The sequence below is a fragment of the Macaca thibetana genome, chromosome 16 (assembly GCF_024542745.1).
Source record: "Macaca thibetana thibetana isolate TM-01 chromosome 16, ASM2454274v1, whole genome shotgun sequence".
Taxonomy (NCBI): domain Eukaryota; kingdom Metazoa; phylum Chordata; class Mammalia; order Primates; family Cercopithecidae; genus Macaca; species Macaca thibetana.
In genome coordinates this window covers 1,423,460-1,448,315 of record NC_065593.1, presented here as the reverse complement: position 1 = coordinate 1,448,315, position 24,856 = coordinate 1,423,460, and the positions used below count along the sequence as shown (strand labels likewise).

Below are 24,856 nucleotides of genomic sequence, written 5' to 3'. Positions count from 1 at the left end.
AATGCCGGTCCTCTCCTGAGTGCAGTTTCCCTTTCACTTTGTATTATGAACTGTTTGCATTGAGCAGGGCATGATTTTGCCTGTCACCTTCTCTTGCTGAAGCAGATTCAGGTGTGGCAGGGCCTGACATTCGCCCCAGGTCCGTATCTGGATTCTGCTCAGATCACTGCCTTTGCCTGACAGTGCTTCGGGTCTTCTTCTCATGACTTAAACATGTTGGGAGGCTCTTGAAGGTACATTTATGTTACATATTGGGAGGTACTGAAGCCCAGGTAGAGTAGAGAAGGGTGAGTGCCTAGTGGGAAATTCACGTGTGCCCAGTTTCTTCTATGCTTGGTGAGCCTGGAACACAGAGCCAGCTCTCTGGATCTGTGTGTGTGCCCCTCATCCATTTTAGGTGCACACTGTGGCTCTTCCCACCCTGCCCCTTGTCACTACTGCCCTTTATGCCTGGGGTAAACCAACCTTGGCCTCGTTGAATGTAAATTCCTCTTGTTCCTGATCCTTTGCCAGAATGCCCTGCATCTCTCTGGGCATCTCGTGCTCCTCTCCGGCCCTGGCCCTCTAGGGTGGGAGACATTAGTTGGGGTTTGCCCATATCTCCATTTTCTTTGGAAGGGAATTGGGGGAAAGCCCTTGGTATTGTATTTTCATTTCCCTGACCATGTACTCTGTATTAGCAGAAGTTCTTCAAAATCTAGGCCATGTCAATGATACTCGACTACAAGACTTTTACTATCTGATTCTTATTGTTCGGATTTGTAGATTAAGATGCTGGTATTCAAATTACTTTCGTATCCTGTTTGTTTTTATTGTTATATATGCTTTTATTGAAATTTGAAAGTGAAATTTAGAAGATATTGTTTGACACCTAAGAGACAAAGTACTTCATAATTTCTGTCTTCAAATAGAGTGAAAAACTTCTGTTAGATTTGTTTTGTGCAAAATAAGTATTTAGAGAAAATTACATTCCAGACAAGGGCATAGAATGAGCAGAGGCACAGAGGCAGGACATAAAAGTAAAAAGCTTCAGGTGAATAGTCCAAAACTAGACGGGCAGAGGGGAGTCTTGGGAGATTAACCGAAAGGCCTGGGGTTGGGCTTCGTTCAGGTGTTCAGGAAAGAGCCCGGCAGGCATGAGCATGTGGTTGACACATGACCTGCCCTCTTCACAAATATTAATCTGCCAATTGTGAAGGTGGCAGTGGTGCCATGCAACACCACCCAAATGGAGTTAACCTTTGAATACTTTAAAAATCATCATGTACAGGAGCTCACCTGTACCTGGATCAGAATGAACAATGACATAAAGTGGTGTTTTGAGGAAGTAAATGCTGTACACCATCACTGACATTTGAAAACTCTGCTCTCTAATGTAACAAGGAAAGCAGCAAATTAGAAAGGTTAAATAAAATTTTTAAAGGGAAATAATTACAGACACATATGTATATGTGCTTAATTGACAAGGTAAGGCATAGAAGGCAGACCGACATTCAATGAGGAGGGCCGTGCGCCTTGCTATTCTCCATGGAGACACTGCCTGCTTATGGAGTGTGCGTCACCTGCTGTGTGTGATACAGCATCGGGCGGTCTGGCCTACAGCTGTCATTCTCTGGTATGGGTTGCCACCTTTTAAGAGCAGATTATTGTATCAAGATAGGAACACTGAAATAACTATTGGTAGTATTTTTAAAATGTACTTAAATTTTAGGAAGAAATACCATCAGTATTGTTTCTAGAACCTTGTATACCTCTCACAGAACATTTATGCATTATAGAAAATTTGAGAAAGGCATGGCCAGAGCTGGATTTGCATGCCAGATTCACCATTCATGAACCATGTGACCATGGTCAAATTTTCCTCTAAGGGATAATAATATCTAGGAGTTTTGTTGAAAATTAAATTAGATAATGTTTTTAAGACACATGGTACTGTGCTTGTCATATGCAGTGGAGTTATACACATTCATCATACTTGTTTTGCTGAAATTATTGATTATTATCATAGTTTTATATGCTGGGAGCAGGTAGAACACATGCTTCATGTTTGTTGTTTTAAGCGTGGCCCCTAAACACAAAGCAGCTATTTAATCTGTGATGTAACAGAGAGCCAACCATGAAAGGCTGGAGGGAATGTGAGTATGTGAGATTGCTGCAGAGATGGTGTGTTCGTAGATAGTCATGTTTACAAAAGCATGTACTTTTGAGTGACTCAAGTTATTTTCATGGCTTATTTGACTACATGTATGATTGTTATTTTACAGGTTGACTCTAGAATCTAACATCAGCCTTAGAGGCAGTAGCAAGCCTTGAACAAGTGTTTCTGCAGCAGTGGTACCTTGCAGTTTTTCCTTTATTTAATGCTAAGACATACCTGGCTGTATGCGTAAATATTTCTTAATATTCATTACAGAATACAGAGTTTTTATTCTTCCTTGGAATGGAGGAAATGTAATCCTTCATTTATTGCTGATGCTGTTACTAATCAATCCCAGCCAATTCTAGAATAGGCTGGTGTAAGGATTTTTAACCTCATTTATGATTAAAGTACATACTAATAAGCCAATAGCATTCTTAATAACCATTTTCTTTGGTTATTCATTTCAGGCTTTCTTTTGTGAATCCCTCACACACACACACACACACACACACAGACACACAGACACCACCTGCCCCCTCCATCACTGTTATATAACACAGTGGGTATTTCTGTACTCAAATAATACAGAGTTTTCTCATATTGACTCTTACTGTTCTAGCCAAGTAGACTGAGTGTTTGAAATATTGTCTTTGGATACCTGAAGGCAGAGGTAATTGATTCTTGTGGCCTTGCTTTTTAAATTTATCATTTGATATTTTGAATTGCAGATAAATTTAGATAACTGAAAGGAATAACCTCAGCGGAATGTAGGCTTCTCTATTTTGTTCTTATTAAATTATCAAAGAATGAAATGTAAAATGAATTACTTAAAATGATTGTCCTTGGAGGCCTTTGGTACTGAGTCGTTTAGATGGACTGGTAAGAAGTTGGCCAGGAGCAGTGATTCATGCATGTCATCCTAGCACTTTGGGAGGCCAAGGCAGGCAGATTGTCTGAGCTCAGGAGGTTGAGACCAGCCTGGGCAACATGGCGAAACCCCGTCTCTACTAAAAAAAAAAAAAAAAAAAAATTACAAAAGATTAGCCAGGTGTGGTGGCGCTTGCCTGTAGTCCCAGCTACTCAGGAGGCTGAGGCATGAGAATCGCTTGAACCCGGGAGGTAGAGGTTGCAGTGAGCTGAGATTGTGTCACTGTACTCCAGCCTGGGCTACAGAGCGAGACTCTGTCTCAGGGGAAAAAAAAAGAAGGTGGCCCATTTTGTTTGTTGATGACCTTCATGAGAATGGCTAGCACAGACAGAGGAAATTATTTTCTGCTCAAACCTAACCTGATTGCATTCTCTTTCTGCATTTTCGCCACCTGATTTTATTGCATGGGAAAGTATGAAAACCAGTTCCTCTCAATAAACCTTTAAAAATTATTTTAAAAACCCAACCTCCTACAGTTTCTGAAGTGCCTGATAGTTTCTTCCAATGAAGTTTTCAGTTTACTGATTTTTTTTTCACTCATAAGAAGGGACTGTAGAGGGAAGATTGTAAGGCTTAACAGGCAAGAAGTTGGCCAGGTGCAGTGGCTCATGTCTGTCATCCTAGCACTTTGGGAGGCCAAGGCAGCAGATTGTCTGAGCTCAGGAAGTTGAGACCAGCCTGGGCAACATTTATTCTATTCATGTTGTTTACAGAGCAACAGAAGAAAGCTTAGAGAATTAAGGACAAATAAATTCAACTGCAGAAGCTTATGAGGAGCTAGATTAATTTTGAAATGATCAGTAAATAACTATTTTATTTTCTGATTTAAACTTCCACTGACCTCATTGAGATACACTTCCAGAAACATTCTGTTTGAACTATTCTCATAAATTAGTCATGTTGCAAAACAGCTGTGGCAATATGATACAATGAAGAGAGCAGTGATTTAGCAATGAGAAGATTGGGAGTTCTTGTGTTGACTCACAGGGAGATCACATGACATGCCAAAGTCCCCTAGATGAGGAAGCCATGCATGAGAGGATTGAGGATTGGGTCAATGATCTATCATAGAATACTTTCTATGAGTCTAGAAGCCTCGTGAAGAACATGCCAGCAAACCTGGGTGAGAGCAGGAGCTTCACCTTGTGCAGAATTGCAGTGTGATTTTAGAGTGCTGTTACCACTCTTATGCTTAGAAGGCAGAGTGTCTGAATCAGGATTCTGTCATGTGTAATGGATCGCACTCTTGTTGGCTTAGGCAGAAAGGTGTTATATGGTTTGCAGAATTGTTGGGAAGGCTGAGCTTCCAGGAGCAGCTCCTAAAGTCCACACAGAACTGAACCACCAGGGAACCTGCTCCCTCCCCCAGGAGAGGAGCCTTAACTTCAGAAAGCTGCCCATCCAGTTGGAAAGCTGCCACCGCGGTTGCCAGCACCATAGCATCTTGTCTCTTCTACAGTCTCTGTCTACATAGTGAATGCCCTGTGCCCTGCCTCTCTTCCTCTGATCCAGGTCCCACTCCAGGTCTTGCCCAAGTCTTTCTCATTGGTAGAACTTAAATCACACCCAAAATCCCAGCTGCAGGAGAGCTGTGAGATTTCATCTTTCCAAACTCTGTGTACTGCATGGCGGTTGGAGCACATATCGGCAGCCAATCCACTGCATTCACCATTGACAGTAGACGAAATATTTGTGATCAATAACATTTGCATTTTTTCAGGAAAAATGCACAATTTGCAAAGTAGCCATACACACTTTTTATTTGAAGCTAATATCAAGTCACTCTACATATAAAAATAACTATTTCTGACCATTTCCCAAGAAAACAACTCTTCTAAAAATTGAGAACAATGCCTACATTATTTCCTAAAGATGCAAACTGGTAGAGAAAACAGGATGTTAAATTCAGAATTTTCCTTCCAGCTTCGTTTATTTTCTCCACATCAGTTCTGTTTTCCTCTGTGTCTTTTTCTCCCATGGGGATGTCCTCCACCTTTTCAATCTGATTTGCTCTTTGCCATGCAGACCTGTGGATGAAGAGCCAGAGTCCCCCGAGGTCGATGCTGCTGGTCGGTGGCCTGGTGTCTGTGTTAGCAGAACATCTCCAACACCCCCGGAGTCGGCAACCACCGTTAAGTCACTTATCAAGTCATTTGACTTGGGACGCCCAGGTATTTGATCACAGTTTTTCTATAAGCAAAGCTCCAAATTCAAACTTTGGCCCGACATTTGATATGTCTACTGTCTCTACTCCACCCTGGCCCTATGTTGTTACAACCACAAGGGCACTTTCCAGGTCCTACCACATGTAGCCACTGCATGCAGGAGCCTGGCTGAGGCTCCGGGGAGACACTGATGGAGAGACTGGTGCGTGAATAACACAAATGCAGCCTCTTCCTCTCTACCTCTTCCTTCCATCCAGTTCCTGCCTTGCTACCTTTCTTTTTTGCCTCTTATAGCCATTAAATTCAGGTCACTACTATTTGCCTTTTTGTCATCGCATAAGAATTATGAGGGTCAGCTGGAGACTTCATCTCCTAGGAAATGAGGCATCACATCTGTGCACCTGGCCCTCTTGTAGGTACCCCGGCCATCCCCATCTTGCAACCTGCTAGACGTTTTTCTATCCGGTCTTGTACGTGAGCACCTGTGCTAATCTGTCACTCCTGATCTAGGTGTGTTCCCAGCTTTTCCTGGAATTGTCTGATGGTCTCACAATTCCCCTTTAGTCATGCTTATCTTCCTATATGAGAACGATGCATAGCTATACTTCATACATATACTGTACACATAAACATAGCAAATAGAAGAAACAGAATGTGCATCTCTCTACAGTAACAATATCTTTCTTCCCCAGACTGCAACAAACATGCCATTGTATTGGGAGACTGTAGTAAAAGTTAATCCTAGGATGCACCTGGTTGTCTCTGCTAAAATTGTTTGCACCTAAATTAGATTAAGACTAGGCTCTACATATTCAAAGACATGAAAGCCTTTCATGTCTGTGAAGACAGGAAATGAATTAACAATTTGTACAAGAACTTTTCTGTTCCTTCCTTCTCTAGGCACCTCATTATTTATACAGTCTCTTTTTGCTCAGCTATCCTTCATCTAAGACTGACCTCCACTCAGCTGACTCTTCCCTTCTTGTTTCCCCAATGCAGCTCTAGTCCAGAGAAGAAAAGGATAATAGAGTAAATATTATGCTAAACACGGATACTCCTTAAGCCACCAAAAAAAGTAACAAGAAATCAGGAACAACTATATGCTATTTTGAAGTGGAACAGCATATACATGTTCTCATGTTTTTTCTTGGCAGGTGGAGCTGGACAGAATATTTCTGTCCATAAGACCCCCAGAAGTCCCCTAAGTGGGATACCAGTGAGGACTGCTCCAGCAGCTGCTGTCTCTCCAATGCAGGTAGATGAGCCCCAGAAATAACCACTGCGTATGGTTTGCTGTGTATGCCTCTAGATGTTTTTCTTTACACATATTAGTGTGTGTGTGTGTAGAGTGTGTGTGTTTTGTAAATTGGATTACACTATGCATTATTCCAATACTTATTTCACTTTATCATTGGAATGTAAGCTTCATGAGGTCAGATATTTTTGTTCATTTTGCTTGCTGTTTTGTCTATAACACTGGCTGGCACACGGCCACATTGTAGTAGAAGTTCAGTAAATATTTGTTGAATGAATGAAGGAATATGTCTTCAAATTTTAACATTTGGAGAAACAATTCTTTTTTATAAAAGATTACATAATATGTGGTGATTTATTTAGCCACTCTTCTACTGATAGAAGTTAGGTGTTTTTGGATTTAACTTAATACAAAAAACAATACAGTGAAGATACTGATTCAAATTTTTGACTACTTATGGGGCTACTTTTTAAATAAGGATATATCAAGATTCATTTGTAAATATCAGAGATCACAGTAGTTAAGCAGAAAGGAATTTAATACAGGGCTTTTGGTACTGAGGGCTGGAGAAAGGTCTAGGCTGCACTGAGATTCCAGGAAAGGTTCCCAGAGCATCTGAAAGTTAGCCCATTATAAGGGGCTTCTGTTTCTGCCAGAATCAGGAAGTCTTTCTCTAGGTGCTTACCCAGGGACTGCCACTGCTACCAAGATCTAGGATCAGCCTTGTGACTACACTGCCACAGGTGCAGTCCATGCCAGCAAAGCAGACTCTGTGCCTGCCCCATACTGACCAGAAAACGATGACACACTCCCCAGAACCTCTGCTCCCCTGCCACAGAAGAGCGAGTGCCTTCCCAGCCATGTTTTCCAGGAGAAGCTGCAGAAGGGAAGCCTTCCACTCCCTTGCACCTTCCAGATCCTCTGAGAGGGGACCTGTTTGACAGAAGCTCGGCCACTTGATGAGCCAAGCTTTAAAGGAGTTTGCCAAGTACACCCTTTAGCTTCCCAGTCCCCTGTAGTCAATAGGTCACCCTACAAAGAGATAAGGATGGAGTTGAGTGAGCCTGTCTTGAGATATACAAATTGATTCCTAGTAAAGGAAAATGGGGTCCTAGAAAAGGAAATGTATTTGACCTCTTCCAGCATGTTGAAAAACTTGATAGACGCATTGCTCTTCAGTTTGCCCTCCCACTCGCTGTACTATTTTCTAAGAATTTTGACACTGTCTATAAATTTTGAAGATTAAGTAAATGAACAATAGTATCTTGTTTTACTTTATCAGTAAAGTTGAGCACTTCTTCATATGAACACAGGCCATTTATCTTTTGTATGTCTGTATGGAAACTTACATACTTTGCCTGCTCTTTTGAAGTCTTTTTCCATTTTGTAAGAAGTCTTGATATATTGTGCTTTTTAACATTTTTTCATATGTAATTGTATTACCTTTGTTATCTTTTAACGTCATATTAATAGTTATCTTTTACTGAAGAGAAATTTTACATTTTTGTGTTGTGTTTTAAGATTTTGTTTTGTTTCCTGCCTTAAAATGTCTTTCTAGCTATTAGATGATTAGAATATTCTCCCTAAATATCTTAAGGAAGTCTTTTATTTGTTCAGTCTTAAAACTCATAGAAACATGGGTTTGGATTTAGATGTTCTTCCCCTATCTTAACTGCCTTCTGGAAGCAAACAGAAGTAAATACTCTCTGGAGGACAATTACATCATCTAGATCCTTAAATTATAGCCACATTTTAAAAAGTACAATGTCATATAGTAACTTTAAAAAATACCAGGCATGGCTGGGTGCAGTGGCTCACACCTGTAATCCTAGCATTTTGGGAGGCCGAAGCAGGCAGATCATGAGGTCAGGAGTTCGAGACCAGTCTGACTAACATAGTGAAACCCCGTCTCTACTAAAAATACAAAAATCAACTGGGCATGGTGGTGTGCGCCTGTTGTCCCAGCTACTCGGGAGGCTGAGGCAGGAGAATCACTTGAACTCAGGAGGTGGAGGTTGTGGTGAGCCGAGATCCACCACTGCATTCCAGCCTGGGCAACAGAGTAAGACTCCATCTCAAAATAAAATAAAATAAAACAAAAAACTGAGCATACAAATAGATAATACCAAATGATGAAAAACCAAGAGAAAAAATAGGCAATAGAAACAGACACAGAAGATTCAGATATTGATATTATTAGACATAGACCCTAAAACACCTGAGATTAATGCTGTCAACAAAGTAAGTGACAAGGTAGAGAATTTCAGCAGAAAACCACAATCTATAAAAAAGAATCCATTAGAGATTTTATAACTAAAAATAAAATACCTGAATTAAAGACTCAATAAAGTTTAGCTGTAGCTTAAACAGTTAAAGAGAGACTTAAAGAACAGAAGACAAGTCAGTATAAATATCTGAAGTGAAGCACAGAGAAAAAGGATTGGAAATAGAGAAAAGGACGTAAGAAACATACGGGATGGAATAAAAAGATCTCATGTGTAATTAGAGTCCCCAAAAGGGGAGAAAAAGGGCAGAAGCAATATTGGAAGGGCTAATGATCAAGAATTTCCAAAACTGATAAAAGATGTCAAGCCCAGTTTCAAGAAACAATATGAACTCCAAGTGAGATGAGTACAAAGAAAACCACTTAGACACATGAGGTTAAAACTGCTGGAAATGAAAGAGAAAGAATCCTAAAAGCACCCAAAAGAAAAAAGACACCTTAATGTCAAAGGAGCAAGAGCAAAACTGACATCTTTCTTCTCAACAAAAATGATGGAAGCCCTGAAGACAATACAATGACATCTGCAAAATGCTGAAAGAAACCTGCTTTCCTTTACGTGGTGAAAATATGCTTCAAAACGCTGTACCTGGTGAAAATACCCTTCAAAGGTGAACACAAAAGAAAGATGCTTTCAGTCCAACAAAACCGTATGTTTTTTCGTAGGATACTTGCAGTGAAAAGACTATTTAAAGGAGTTCTGCATGGAGTTTGTTCTTTTAAAAGGCTGTTAAAATTCAAAACACCTGACAAGAAAAGCTAATGCAGAATTACCTGTATCAGGAATTTGTAAGTGGATACATCACTAAATATTTCATAATTATTAAAGCAATAGTAAGAGAATATTATATGTTACACTTAGTGCTATAAATTAGAAAATATTGATGAAACAGTCAAAATCTTAGAAAAATGTAACTTGCTAAACTTATATAGGAGAGAGTAGTAGAAAAGCTCAATCATCTATAATTTATACCAGGCCCTTGTGGCTTCACCATGAAACCTCCCAAACATTTAAGGAAGAAATAATGTCAATCTTATGTAAATTCAGAGACTAGGAAAGAGGTCAGCATAGCTTTCATCCCTAATACTTGCAAGAGCATTAATAGACAAGAAAATTAAAAGGTCAGTCTTTCTCACAAACTTCTTTGCAAAAATCCTGAACAAAATCTTGGAAAACCTTATTCAGAGATAACATGACGAAGATCATGTCATGTTTGGTTTATTCCAGGAATGGAAGGTGGTTTTAACTATTGAAGCCAACCAGAGTAATTCACCACATTAACAAAAGTATAAAAAGAATATGGTCGACCGGGTGCAGTGGCTTATGCCTGTAATCCCAGCACTTTGGGGGCCAAGGTAGGTGGATCACTGGAGGCCAGGAGTTCAAGACCACTCTGGTCACCATGGCAAAACCCCAGTCTCTACTAAAAATACAAAAATTAGCTGAGTGTGGTGGCGCATGCCTGTAACCCCCAGCTACTTGGGAGGCTGAGGCACAAGAATGGCTTAAACCCGGGAGGCGGAGGTTGCAGTGACCTGAGTTCGTGCCATTCCACTCCTGGGCAACAGAGTAAGACTCTATCTTAAAAAAAAAAAAAAAAAAAAGAATATGGTTATCTTAGTAGGTGGCAGAAAAATGTATTCAATAAAGATTAATATCTTTCTTGATGGAAATTCTTAGAAAACTAGGAATAGAAGGGAAATTCTTTAATCTGATAAAAGGTCTTTATTATATATCTATGGCAAATATCATACTTAGTGGTGGAATACTGGACGCTTTCCCACAAGATTGCAAATGGGATAGGAATGCCCCATATTGTCACTTTTGTTCAGCCAACTTCAAAAGCAAGATTTAAAACTACTTTTGAAAACTGTATACCATGACCATTATATTTTTGTGGGATGTGGATATATGGAATTGTGTTTAATATGCTATGAAGTAGAGCCTCTAAGAGGAAGAATGTTCTGGAAAGCCTCAGAATGGCCCTGCACAGACAAATGTACCAGGATGTTCATTGCAGCATTATTCCTAATATTAATATCAATATCATTATCAATAGAGAATCAGTAAAATAAATTATGGTAATGAAAATAGCTAAGATCTACTGAATGCTTCCCATGTGCTGGGCTGTGTTTTGATTGTTCTAACTGAATTTAGCTCATTTAATCCTCCCATAACCCTCTGAGGTAAGTACCTTTAGTATCATTGCCATTTTATAGATAAAGAAAATAAGACACAGAGAATTAAGCAACCCAGGGTCTCCCAGGTGGGTGGTGCCATCTGGCCCAGAGCCACTTGCTTGGCCTCTTGTGGCACTTTTCATGGAAAGCTGCCAAGATGGTGGGTATAGAATGACCTCTAAGATACAGTAAGTGAAAGAAACAAAACGGTATATAAAACAGTGTAATGCTATGATAACATTTGTGTTTCTAGAAAAACAGAGGGTGTTTTTCAAGGTTTTTCCTTGAATAATATCACGCTGACTTGCATTCTGAAATGCTTTTTTAAATGGCAGTAAAAAAATGCACCATGAAATCTACCCTATTAACAAATTTTGGGGTATTATTAACTCGAAGCACAATATTGTATGGCAGGTCTCTAGAAATTTTTTGTTTTTAATTTCGACTTTTATTTCAGATTCAGGGTGTACATGTACAGTTTTGTTACATGGATATATTGTGGGATGCTGAGGTTTGGTGTATGATTGATCCCATCACCCAAGTAGTGAGCATAGTACCCAACAGGTTTTCAATCCTTGCTTCCCCCTCCTGTAGCACTCCCCAGTGTCTATTGTTGCCATCTTTTTGTCCTCTACAACATTTTTATCTTGCCTGACTGAAACTCTGTATCCACGGAACAATTCCCCACTTCCCCTCCCTGAGGCCTCTGGGAGCCATCACTCAACTGTCTGTTTCTGTGATTTTGACTACTTTAGATTCCTCACGTACATAGAGTTATGCCACACTTATCCTTCAGTGACTGGCGTATTTGACTTAGCATAATGTCTCCAAGACTCATTTATGTTGTAGCATGGGGCAGGATTTCCTTCCTTTTTAAGGCTGAATAATATTCCATTGTATGTTCTGTACCACATTTTCTTCATCCGTTCATCTGGTGGTGGACACTGGGGTTGCTTCCACGTCTCGGCTGTTGTGAATTATGCTGCAGTGAACATGAGAGTGCAAATATCTCTTTGAGATCCTGTTTTCAATTTTCTTGGATAAATACCTAGAAGTGGCATTGCTGGATCATTTGGTAGTACCATTTTTAATTTTTTGAGGAACCTCCATACTGTTCTGTGTAATGGCTGCACCATTGTACGTGCCTACCAACAGTACACAGGAGTTTCGTTTTCTCCACCTCCTCACCAACACTTGTTCTCTTTCTGTGTTTTTTTGATGATGCTCTTCCTAATAAATGTGAGGTGGCGTGTCACTGTGGTTTTGGTTTGCATTTCCCTGATTGGTGATGTTGAGCATCTATTCATATACCTATTGACCATTAAAAATAGAATACTTATACAAACATCCTTGAATATACATAGAACATTCCAGGAAAGATATTCACAAAGCCAGTTAATAATGATTGCCCTTGGAGAGAAGAACTGGGAGATGGGAAGGAAAAGGAGACTTTCTCTTCACTATTTGCCCTTTTTATTGCTTTTGAGGATAGTGTCTATTGCGTGTATTACCTATTCAAATAAATGAGTTAATTAAAAACTCCCCTGGTTATTCCACTGTGTTTAAGAACTATTGCACACACACGCATGCACACACACACATCTGTGTGTGTTCTGTTCTTGATGTTATGAGCTCACCGTGCTGTGTCCTCCTGGTTTTTACAGAGGCATTCGACTTACAGCAGTGTGAGGCCAGCCAGCAGAGGGGTGACTCAACGCTTGGACCTTCCCGACCTTCCCCTCTCAGGTAAATCATGTCAGCAATAAGAACTTTTGACTTATCTTTCCGTGCAGTTAACTTTTCTTCATTTCTTTGCATGAAACTGAGCTTAGAAAAATAATCAGTGGCATTTCTTGCAAGTGATTTCAACCCCTGAATAATGTACACGTCATGGACATTAGATGAAGCAGTGCAGCTGACAAAAGGAAAAAGCGTCTATCTCCTGCCAGCTGCACTTCTCAGTGTCCTTGTGCTAGGGAGAGAGGCCCAATTTTGTTGTTGTTGTGTTCTTTTTCTTTTTTTAGAGACATGGTCTTGTTTTGTTGCCCAGGCTGATCTCAAATTCCTGACCTCACATGATCCTCTTGCCTCAGCCTCCCACAGTGCTGGGATTATAGGTGTGAGCCACTGTGCCTGACATGTTATTTTTTAACTGAATCTCAAGAGCATATTTTCTCATCTTTAAAAAGTAACTAAGGGAAAAAAAACTTCCCTGATTTTGAATTTGTCTGCTGCTTCCACAATTCTTAAAATTTGCCTCTTTAAAGGTATTTGTCTCTTAGTGCAGTCCTCTTCCTGTTATTACACCGTGTGTGTGTGTGTGTGTGTGTGTGTGTGTGTACATATTTGTTTTGTTTTGTTTTAACTCAAATACTGGTTGTAAAGTGGAGGTTGCATTCAGCAGTCCCCGACCCCCATCACATTTGCGTTCACACCACATCTCCTGTGTCACAGGCTGATGTGAAGCAGCCTTCAGGAAGGAACATGTGGGCTTGAGTCTCAGCACTGCTGCTCAGCCTGGCTTTGGCCCCATCACCCCACTTCTCTGTGCTTTCGTCTCCTCATCTCTAAAATGGAAATAATCCGGTCCACCTCCTAGGATCATATCAAGGATTGAGTTAGCATGTTAAAGTGCCTTGAACATGCTGGGCATGTGGCGAGCGCTATGGAAGTGTTTGCCATGCACATCTCACCTGCTGTTCTCTGCTGACCCAGTTCACCTGCCCAGAACTAAAAGGACAACAGTGCTTGAGCCTAGTGGGAGGTTAAGGTTGTCCAGAATATGGGGCTTAGAACCTATGTATGTGTCTATGTGGTCACTGTTACGAAATAAAAAAGGCAAAGAGAACACTGAATGGACTATTTACTGTTCCCTGTAGGCAGGATAGAAAGCCAAAAGTCTGGATCACATAGACAGAAATCTTTTTGTTTCTAAGCATAAAATAAAATTTCTACAGCTGTACTTCCTTCAGATCTTGGTCAAACACCATCAGGCTTGTTCTTAAAATAGTTGTTTCTGTGAGGGAACTTTCCCCTCTGAATCTTCTTTGCTTTTTCGTGGAATTAAATAAGGATTTTAGAGTTGGATAAACACTGACAATTGAGAATTTGAAGATGATCTCAGCCCATTCCTCGAATTCTATGTGGGAGATATTCAAGCCCTACAGAAATTCAGTGACTTATAAAGGCTGCAGCAATTTTGGATGGCTCTGGGGCCAGGAAGTCTCCTGATTCTTTCTACTTTGTGCCTCTTGGTGCTGAGGTTGGTGATTGCTCTGAGTCATAGCTTTCTAAAGAAGTGATGAAAGTTTATACGGCACTCCAAGTCATAATAATGACTTTCCAGCAGAAGGAAAAGACCACCAAAGGCCAGTGTAAAGTCAAGAGTGTTAGAAGAGAGACAGTGGGTGTAGAGAAATGAGAGAGTCTATGCTCCAGGAGACCAGTCCTGAGTGTCCCATACTAGGAGGGGAGTGGAGGAGGCCAGAGCACAGCAGGAAGCCCACTTGGCTCACAGTCCCCATGCTTGCTGTGTGGAGGGAATAACTTGATTGCACACATAGTGATAGGTGTGGGGTTTTTGAAAAATTGTGGTAAAAGACACATAATATAAAATTTACCGTATCAACCATTTTTAAGTGTACTAGGTAAGCCTTTGGTAGATAATATTTGTGTCTTCTCTCTGTTCCACTAGCCTTAAAGTTTCCTATTGTGTGGAGACACCATTCTTTTTGGTTTTCTTTGAGAGAGAGTCTTGCTGTCACACAGGCAAGAGTGCAGTGGCATTATCATAGCTCACTGCAGCCTCAAACTTCTGGCCTCAAATGATCCTCCTGCCTCAGCCTTCAAGTGGCTGGAACTAGAGGTACATGCCACCATGCCTGGCTAATTAAAAAAATTTGGGGGGGGGAGGCTAGAGACAGGGTCTCACTAAGTTGCCCAGGCTGGTCTTAAACTCCTGGCCTCAAGCAATCCTCCTGTCTTGGCCTCCCAAAGCACTGGGATTACAGTCATGAGCCATCATGCCTGGCCAAGAAACCATTCTTTTAGTTGACAAGATACATACTGAACTTGAGACCACAATAGCTTATTGCTCTGAAATTAATACCTCATTGACAGCCCTCCCTACTTAGCCCCCACCAGGCACCTGTCTGCTTGGATGATTCTATTTACTGTTATTACAGCAAAGGATCGCAGTGACAATTACTTGCTTCCAGCAATTGCTTGTCAACATTGAGGTCATTGGAAGCTGCAGAAACTGAAGATTAATGTGCTGTTCTTGTTGTTCTCTTGGATGTAAATACTATTTTTCTCTGCTATTTAGAGCTGACTAGCCTCAGTCCTAACTTTACTGCCCCTAAATGGTGGCTGTGAGCTGTAGACGGATTATTTTCTTCTGTGACTATTCACAGGTCATGGGCGGCAACTGTGGGCTCATCCTGGTCCCTTGTCTGCTCTGTAGCTTTGAACAAGGCACTTAGTTCTCTGAGCTCCAGTTTCCTCTATAAATATAAACTAGACAATCTCGAAAAATTTCTCCTCTTCCACACTTTTATGGTCCTTTAAGATATATCATCTGGCTAGACATGGTGGTGCACTCTCCTGTAGTCCCAGCTACTTGGGAGGCTGAGGCAGAGGATCACTAGGAAGTCAAGTCCAAATCCAGCCTGGGCAACACAGTAAGACCCTGTCTCTAGAAGAGAAAAAGAAAAATAAGTATCATCTGGAGGATTCAGTTCATTTCATTACCTGTTTTGACTCAGACTAATATGACAGCAGAAAAGAGCCTTGAAAGGGTGATTTCTACTTTTTTAGCGAGCCAGGCCCTATGGCTAGAATGGCCTTTTCTCTTGTAAAGTAGTTCTTCTTGGTTCCCAGCTTCTTGTTTACTGCTGCCTGTGATCTGATCATCACATGAGGCATTTTCCTGCCACTCTCTCTCAGATGTCTGTCAGTTAAAAGATATTAACTGGGGACAGGGCTGGCTTTGCTGGCACTTGCACAAGGCCATTAGAAGGGCACGTGCTTGGTGTAATGCTCTGGTGACATCATCTTGAAATTCACAGTAATTTTTGAACAAGAGGTTGATTTGGCATTAGATGCTATAAATGATGTAGTGGTCCTGCCTGTAGAATCCACATCCCTATTGCATTTTTATTACTTCAGAAACGATATATATGTTTGTAGTTGAGGATAAAATGAGAACGGTAATTGTATTTGAGAATGAAGCATGATGGCAGTCAAGAGCTGCTTCTTCAGGAATGGGTGATTATGTTTGTTCCCACAGATATTCTAAAAGGAAGGACTGAGACCCTGAAGCCAGACCCCCACCTCCGCAAGAGTCCCTCACTGGAGTCACTGAGCAGACCCCCGTCTCTGGGCTTTGGGGACACAAGACTGCTGAGTGCTTCCACCAGGGCATGGAAACCACAAAGCAAACTCAGGTATCGTGTTTCAAACAATAAGAAATCAGAAAAACATTGGGCTAATCACCTTTTATGCTTCCTTCTGTTTTGTCCCCATGGCCAATTTACTTCTACAAATATTTCCTGCATGAAAATGACTAAGATACTGTGCCTGCTCTTGGCAAGCCTAAAAGGAGGACAGTGGATAGTAGTAGTGTGCAAAATGGAATTAAGGGCTGTAAAAAACACTACTGCATAAGCAAAGTCTTGAGAGATTGTTAGTTGGATCAAGAAGTCTAGAGAGAAGTGGCACTTCTGCCAAGGGCTCTAAAGGTACCATTACAAGCATGCTGTGGAATAGTGTTCAGGGAATGTGGGTGGTGTCATGTGTCTGGACTAGACTGTGGGCTTCCTGAGGGCAGGGACCCTGCTGTACATATGCATAACAAGCTCTTTGTCAGTATTTGTTGGGTGGATGGATAGGTGACTAGGACATTCCAGCTGGAAGGCATATAGTAAGTAGTCTTCATTGCTAAGGAAGAGGTTTGTGTGTTATTTTGGTAAAGCACTGGGGTACCACCAACTTTGTGGGATTTTGTTTTGGATTTTGAGGTTGTACAGTGAGATTGGACCTGCATTTTAAGGAGGATTCATCCCAAAACAGTGGCATCTAAGGATTGGAGAGGCATTTTGAAATCAGTGTTTAAGAAGGACTTTTACAGGGATGTGAAGGAGGAGTTGGCAGAGGGAGAGGACGGCAAGACCAGCAGGATGGTCACTAAGAGCTGGTCTTTGTTCCCACACCTCTGTCACCTCCTCCCTTTCCAGTGCCCCTGGTCACCAAGGCCACAGCAAACCTCTTTCAGCTGCTTCCTCTCTCCCAAGTGTCTTCCCTGCTTCTCTGTGTTGGTTAATTTTCTGAAGCACTGAGCACATCCTGCTGCAAACCTTGCAGAAATCTCACATGACTCTGTCATCCGCACTCCTCATCCTGGTCTTCTAGGTGCCTCACGACTTAGCACCACCCCACCCACTGCCAGAATGGCCCCGTCCCTCCCTCCACCTGAGCCTGTTTTAGTTTCTGCCTTTGTAATATAACATGACCATTTCTTATTGCAAGTCTTTATGTATAAGATTCTAGCCTGAATCGTTTTTCTTTTCTCCTTTCATACCCTAAATACTGCTTCTCCTTCAAGGTCAAACCTTTCATGAAGTTGTACCTAACACCTGGCACATCGACATATCCCTTCTCCGACTTTGGCGTCTTACACTTTTTTGGGTGTTTCATTTTTGTACTGCTCTGTAGTGTGGAGCACTGTTGCACAGTACATGCCATTGTCTCCATTTATGCTATAATTTAGTGGACAGTAAATGTTCAACTTACATTTTGGTATCTCTTCCAGCCCCTTGCGTTGTGCAACACACATAGTATTTCACTTAGTAAAACTTATGAATGAGTAGATGGATTAATATACAAAATTGGCTAGTTTAGGAGTAATAGCTTTTTAATAAATATAATCACAAATATGGGTATTATAGAAGGATTTATAAAAGTCTGAATAAATTCAGGTCTTGTTACACCTTTGGGTATAGCATATATTTGGACCCAAATAGATGAAGCCATGTGTTTCATAGGTTTAATGTAAAGCCCCAGATACTACATACTGTCCTGTTTATGTGCAAGAGATTTAAACAATCAAAAGGGCTTTTAAGGACCAGAATTAGTGCTCTTCTGAAATTGCCCTTTTCTTCATACCAGAAATGCATACAAAAAGGCTTTGTGTATATGAATATGCTACTGATATTTTACCTTTCTTAATGAAAAGTTAAATTAGTAAAATTCTTATTTCAATTTTACATTTATGTTATTGGGATAAACAATGGCAGGATATCTGGTGTTTTTAATATGCCCTTCCAATGTACGTTTACAATTTATTTTGTTTTATTTTTTGGAGATGGGGTCTTGCTTTGTTGCCCGGGCTGTAGTGAAGTAGAACGGTCATAGTGCACTACAACCCTGAACTCCTGGCCTCAAGCAATCCTTCCTCCTCAGCCTCCTGAGAAGATGGGATTACAAGGACTCACCACCATGCCCAGCTAATTTTTTTATTCTTTATTTTTTTAAAGATGGGGTCTCGTTATGTTGCCCAGGCTGGTCTTGAACTCCTGGGCTAAAGAGATCTTCCTGCCTTGGCTCCTAAAGTTCTGGGATTATACATGTGAGCCACTGCACCCAGCCAGTCTACCTTTTACATGTTATGTAGATACTGGTTTAGTCTTGAAACATGTAGGGTGTGTTTTGTTTACGTATCTTTAATTCAAATGATATTGTACTTAAGTAAACAAATGAAAGACTAGATGGATGAGCAACAGATGGATTTTAAAACAAAATGTAACAAAACTCTCCCCAGATTTATGATGGTCAGGAAGCACAATTTAATTTTTATTTTATACTGTGAGATATCATAAAATAGTAATGTGACTAATTTCTTTAGAGTCTTGCTGGATAAACTAGACTTTTGCTTTTCTAAAGTAGGTATTTATTTCTTGTGTATTTGAGGATTCTAAGTATTAGCATCTTCTGCTTACCATGTGCTCTTCTTTCTAACCAGTGTGGAAAGAAAAGACCCTCTGGCGGCCTTGGCCCGGGAATATGGTGGTTCCAAGCGCAATGCTCTACTGAAATGGTGCCAGAAGAAGACACAAGGCTATGCGGTAAGGGACAACGTCAGCCAACTTCCAGCTGGCCCTGGGCAGTAGTAGTCCTGTGCCAGTACATGTTCTATGTGTGCCTATGCTTGGTGGGCCAATATGCATGTAATTATCATCTTTCTATTCTCCTAGGCAGGGCTGCCAGGGAGCGTTTGATATTTGTGCACTGCCCAAAGGCACCCTGACAGAGAGGCAAATGCAACTGAAAAACAATCTGCACTCCACCCACCAATTTTAGGGCTACATGCAGAGCTGCATCTCCCGAGGGAAGGGAACCTTTTCCTTTGGTCAGAGTGTTACTGACCACAGGTTCTTGGGCTCTCAATGCGATAGAAATTGTCATGAGGCCAAAAGAGTTTTCCCGACAAAGCTTTATTGGAGCTTATGCCCTTATCCCTCAGGCATGAGGGAGGAAGCACAGGAGAGGGAGGATTCTCTGGCTGAGTCCTTGAAATGAGCTGGTAGGGATTTTTTTATTAAGCAAAGTGCAGGAATTGATATTAAGGTAGAGAATGTGGACTGGGCTGGGTAGAGCATGTGAGGGGTAGGGGATGTGGGTCAGTTTATCTGCTGGCAATGGTTGTCTTGAGTAATGGGCCACCTAGTGTTCTGGTCGGTGGCAGCAAGGCTATACTCAGTTGTTTAGCATTCCTCTCTGAGGTGGAACATTCGCAACTTTGATTGGGTATGTTGGATTTCCTAGAGCCAGTTTCTGGAATTATTTAAGTAAAAGAATTAAACATTCTTTTATTCTTTTAAACATTATGAGAGTGCAGAAAAACACTATGGCTATTTTCTTTGCATGACTGTTAGCAGGTGTGTCAGTGAAGTAGTGGTGTGGGTTTTGTGATCAGTGGGAATGCATGAAACAGTGTTGTAGTGGGGATGAGCTGAAGCCAAGCCCCGTCCCTGCTGTCTGAGAAGCAGACACGAGCTCCCCCAGCAGTGATGCCTCCACCCAAGAAGACCGTTTTTGCTGAATTACCCTCCCAAAGAAGAGTGCACTGCCTAATTCACATAAAGGTCCTATGTAGCTGGGCCTCCAAAACAACTCCAAACGTTTTCTTTCTATTGCTTTGAGAATTGTTTGCATTTAGTTTAAGAGTTTTTGTTTTCTAGGACAGTATCTGTTTTCTGTGAAAGTCAGAAAAGGAAGTAATACCTGATGTAAGTTTAAGTTTTTTTCTTGTGAAATACACGAAGATACAATGCACAAAATATAAATCATAGTTTCTTGAACTGTGAGGAAGTGAAAAGTCATGCAGTCACTACTCCCATTCAGAAGAGGAGCATCACCAGCTCCCACAGACCCTTCCTGTGACTTTCCCATGATAACCCTCAGTACTCCCTAAGATAACCATTGTCCTCAATTCTCCTTCCAGATTTTTACAAAAGTATGCATCCCTAAATACTATGTTAGTATTGATTGCATTTGAATTTTATTACAAATGGAATTAAAAAAAGCTATGTAATATATGCATCTGGCTTTTTTTACACAGTATTGAGTCAGTGAGATGTATCCTCATTGTTGCATATAGCTGTAATTTGTTCATTTTCTTCACTATTTAGTAACCCATTGTAGGATTATACCATTATTTATCCATTCTATTATTGATGGACAGTTGAATCATTTCCAGTTTGGAGCTATTATGAATAGTGCTGTTATGTTCTTGTGCGTATTTCCTGAAACACATATGTGCTCATTCCTGCTGGATACATATTTAAGAATGGAATTCCTGGGCCACAGGGTATGCATACAATGTAGTGGATAGTGCCAAACAGATGACTGAAGTAATTGTACAATTTATATCCCTCCAGCAATTTATGAGAGGTTTATTTCTGTGCATTCTCATCAACACTTATTATTGTCAGTCTTTTTACTCAGGGTCATGTGGGTAATGTGTAGTACTATCTCACTGCGGTTTTGATTTGCATTTTCCTGTTGGCTGGGGCAGCTGAGCACCTTTTCTTACGCAAATAGATACCCTCTTTAAAACTGGCAATTCCTATTGCATTCTTACTATATTTTGCTAAAACTTCTGAAGATTCCAGCACCATAATATTCCCTTGCCAGGCTGAAGCTTTTTGGGGAGGTGGGGACAGAAAATGAAAGAAGCTAGCAAGAAAAACTCAGCCTCAGCCAAGATCCAGCCCATATATTAAATTAGCAGGGCTGGGAGTCTCTGTCATGTCAGCAGTCAAATGTCTTAAAACCAGAATCTACCCAGAGTATATGTATCTTGTATCTTTGCCATTACCTTCTTTTCACTTTATGTTAAAAAAGAAAAAGAATCCCAGCACTTTGAGAGGCTGAGGTGGGAGGATTGTTTGCTCCCAGGAGTTTGAGGCTGCAGTGAGCTGAGATAGCGCCACTACACTGCAGTGTGGGTCCAAAAAAAAAGAAAAATCTGTCACGCTACTGTCCAATAATAGAGCCTCCCAAAGTATAAACTCGCATCAGACCCTTGCTTATTCTTCCTGCTACCCTGTCCACTCTGCCTCTGCCCTGTTTCAATGCTGGACTATGCCATGAAGGAAGGCCCCTCGGTTACAGCCTCCCCCAGCCCATCAACCACGCTGCCGAGGAAAGAATGAGAAACCGGAGGGAGGTGGTTGCCTGCAGGAGGTTTAGTGTAAAGAAAATAGGAATGGTAATGGGAAATTGAAGAAAACATTTAAAAGGAGCCGTCATTGAAGAATGACACTACTGATGCTGCCTGTGCTGTCCCCCACCTGACAGAAATGGACCGAGGCAGCTGCCAGAGTGGATATGAAAAGACAATTCACATTTTCAGAAGGAGTGGCCTTCTGTGATGTAACCTTGTTATAAGGCAGGGAAGAGACAGACAATAAGATGTTTCCAGTCAGGATCACAAGAACAGTATTTCCTGCTGGAGTGATTTTTTTTTGTTTTTGTGAACATCTTGGATTAGTTTTCAAAACATTTTATGTTTGATGAAACCCAAAACTCATTTTGCCTGAAGAGTACTTTTCATTCATCATTAAATCTCTGGAAAATTAGAAATATGAACATGTGTCTGCTTTATTTACCCTTCACAAAATATGTCTAGACCTGTTTGTGTGAGACGCCTCATAGTCTTACTCTCTCAGAATTAGGAAGCCAAAAATAACTGGTGAAAACTTTTTGAAAACCAGGAACCATGTGTACTTGACTTAAAATAACTTTCTTTTTATTTCATCAAAGTATAGTGTGAAAGGTTATGTTATATCCCATATATATATATATATATATAAAATTTTATTTCAACTTTCATGTAGATTCAGGGGGTGAGTGGGCAGTTTTGTTACAAGGGTACATTGCGCAATGCTGAGGCTTGAGTTACGGGTCCTGTCGCCCAGGTAGTAAGCATAGTACGCTGTAGGTTGGTTTTCAACCCACGCCTTCTTCCCTTCCTCCCCTGTCTAGTAGTCCCTAGTATCTATTGTTGCCATCCATGTGGCTTTTTTTGTTTTTGAGATGGAATTTTTTTTTTTTTTTTTTTTTTTGAGACAGAGTCTCACTCTGTCACGTAGGCTGGAGTGCAGTGGCGCAATCTCAGCTCACTGCAACCTCCACCTCCCATGTTCTAGCAATTCTCCTGCCTTAGCCTCCCAAGTAGCTGGGACTACAGGCGCACCCCACCACGCCTGCCTAATTTTTGCATTTTAGTAGAGACAGGGTTTTGCCATGTTGGCCAGGCTGGTCTCAAACTCCTGACCTCAGGTGATCTGCCCACCTCGGCCTCCCAAAGTGCTGGGACTACAGGTGTGAGCCACTGCACCTGGCCCTTTATGTCCATATGTACTCAATGTTTAGCTCCCACTTATAAGTGAGATGTGGTATTTGGTTTTCTGTTCCTGCGTTAGTTTGCTTAGGATAATGACCTCCAGCTGCATCCTTGTTTATTCTTTTTACGGACATGATTTTTGTTCTTTTTTATGGCTGCGTAATATTCCATGGTGTATATTTACCACATTTTCTTTAACCCACTATTGATGGCTACTTAGGTTGATTTTTTTTTTTTTTCTACTGTGAAAAGTGCTGCAATGAACATATGAGTGGTAGAACGATTTATTTTTCTTTGGGTAAATACCTAGTCATGGGATTGCTGGGTCACATGTTAGTTCTATTTTTAGTACTTTGAGAAATCTCCAAATTGCTTTCCACAGGGGCTAAACTAATTTTATTCCCACCAGCAGTGTATAAGCTTTTCTTTTTCTCTGTGGCCTCACTACCATCTGCTATTTTTTGACTTTTTAATAATAGCTACCTGACTAGTGTTAGATGGTATCTCATTGTGGTTTTGATTTGTATTTCTTTGAAGATTAGGGATGATGAGCATTTTTGCATGTTTATTGAATGTTTATATGTCTTCTTTTGAGAGGTGACTGTTCATGTCCTTTGCCTATTTTTTAATGGGGTTATTTGGTTTTTGCTTGTGGATTTAAGTTCTTATGGATTCTGGATATTAGATGCATAGTTTGTGAATATTTCTTCCCATTCTGTAGGTTATTTGTTTACTCTGTTGATAGTTTCTTTTGCTGTGAAGGAGTTCTTTAGTTAGATCCCACTTGTCAATTTTTTTAATTTTGTTGCGCTTGCTTTTGGGGACTTAGCCAAAAATTCTTTGCCAAGGCCAATGTTGAAAAATCTGTTTCCTAGGTTTTCTTCTAGGATTTTTATAGTTTGAAGTCTTATATTTAAATCTGTATTCCATTTTAAGTTAATTTTCATATGTAGTGACAGGTAGAGGTCTAGTTTCTATCTTCTGCATATGGTCAGCCAGTCATCCCAGCAGCATTTGCTGAATAGGGAATTCTTTTCCCATTGCTTGTTTTTGTCAAAGATCAGATGATCTCAGGTTTGCAGCTTTATTTCTGGGTACTCTAAGTTGTTCCATTGGTCTGTGTGTCTGTTTTTATACCAGTACCATGCTGTTTTGGTTACTGTAGCCTTAGAATATAACATGAACTCAGGCAATGCGAGTCTCCAGCTTTGATCTTCTTACTTAGGATTGTTTTGGCTATTCAGACTCTCTTTTGGTTCCATATGAATTTTAGAATAGTTTTTTCTAATTCTGTGAAAAATGATATTGGTAGTTTGATAGGAATACCATTGAATCTGTAAAGTGCTTTGGGCAGTATGGCCATTTGAATGATATGATTTTTCCAATCCATGAGCATGGAATGTTTCTTTGTTTATTTGTGTCATCGCTGGTTTCTTTCATATATTGTTCAGCTCCAGGTAATATTGTAGGTGCTGGGGATTCCACAGTGAATGAAACAGGCAGAAGTCCCTGCTCTCATGGAACTTACATCCTCATGGGTCCTGGCAGTTAACTGAAATAAAAGGTAACATATATACCACATTTGAAGGGGGTATTGCTGTGGAGAGAAATAAAGCAGGGAAGGAGGATTTGGAAGACCTAGTTTTCTATTATGATGGAGAAATTTCCATTTGCAATGTGATTTCCAGTAAGAATTCTGAAGGGACAGAAAGCCGGGAGGGTAGGTGTGACAGGAAGAATTCTAAAACTAACCCATGACTCTCCCTGTGCAGGAGGCTGAAGACAGAGACTTACTTGAGCCCAGAAGTAAATTCAAGGCCTCAGTGAGCTATGATCACACCACTGCGCTCCAGCCTGGGCAATAGAGACCCTGTCTCTGGAAAAAAAGTGTGCCATGATGATGAATGTCACTTACCATGCATTTTTATGCTTATGCTAAATAGTTGTGAAATAGTGCCAAATTTTTGTAAAGTAAGTTCCTAGAAGTGAATTTGCTTTTGC

General features: G+C 40.7%; 1 protein-coding gene across 6 annotated transcripts in view; it reads left to right on the top strand.

Annotated features, from left to right (window-relative positions):
- Nucleotides 1-24,856, top strand: part of SPECC1 (sperm antigen with calponin homology and coiled-coil domains 1) — a 281,070-nt gene that overhangs the window by 208,105 nt on the left and 48,109 nt on the right. For all 6 annotated transcript variants that reach the window (XM_050763865.1, XM_050763867.1, XM_050763866.1 and 3 more), the window contains 5 exons: nt 5,094-5,239; nt 6,388-6,488; nt 12,615-12,696; nt 16,238-16,394; nt 18,968-19,070. In XM_050763865.1, coding sequence (XP_050619822.1) covers nt 5,094-5,239; nt 6,388-6,488; nt 12,615-12,696; nt 16,238-16,394; nt 18,968-19,070 — 589 coding nt within the window. The remainder of the gene's footprint in view (nt 1-5,093; nt 5,240-6,387; nt 6,489-12,614; nt 12,697-16,237; nt 16,395-18,967; nt 19,071-24,856) is intronic.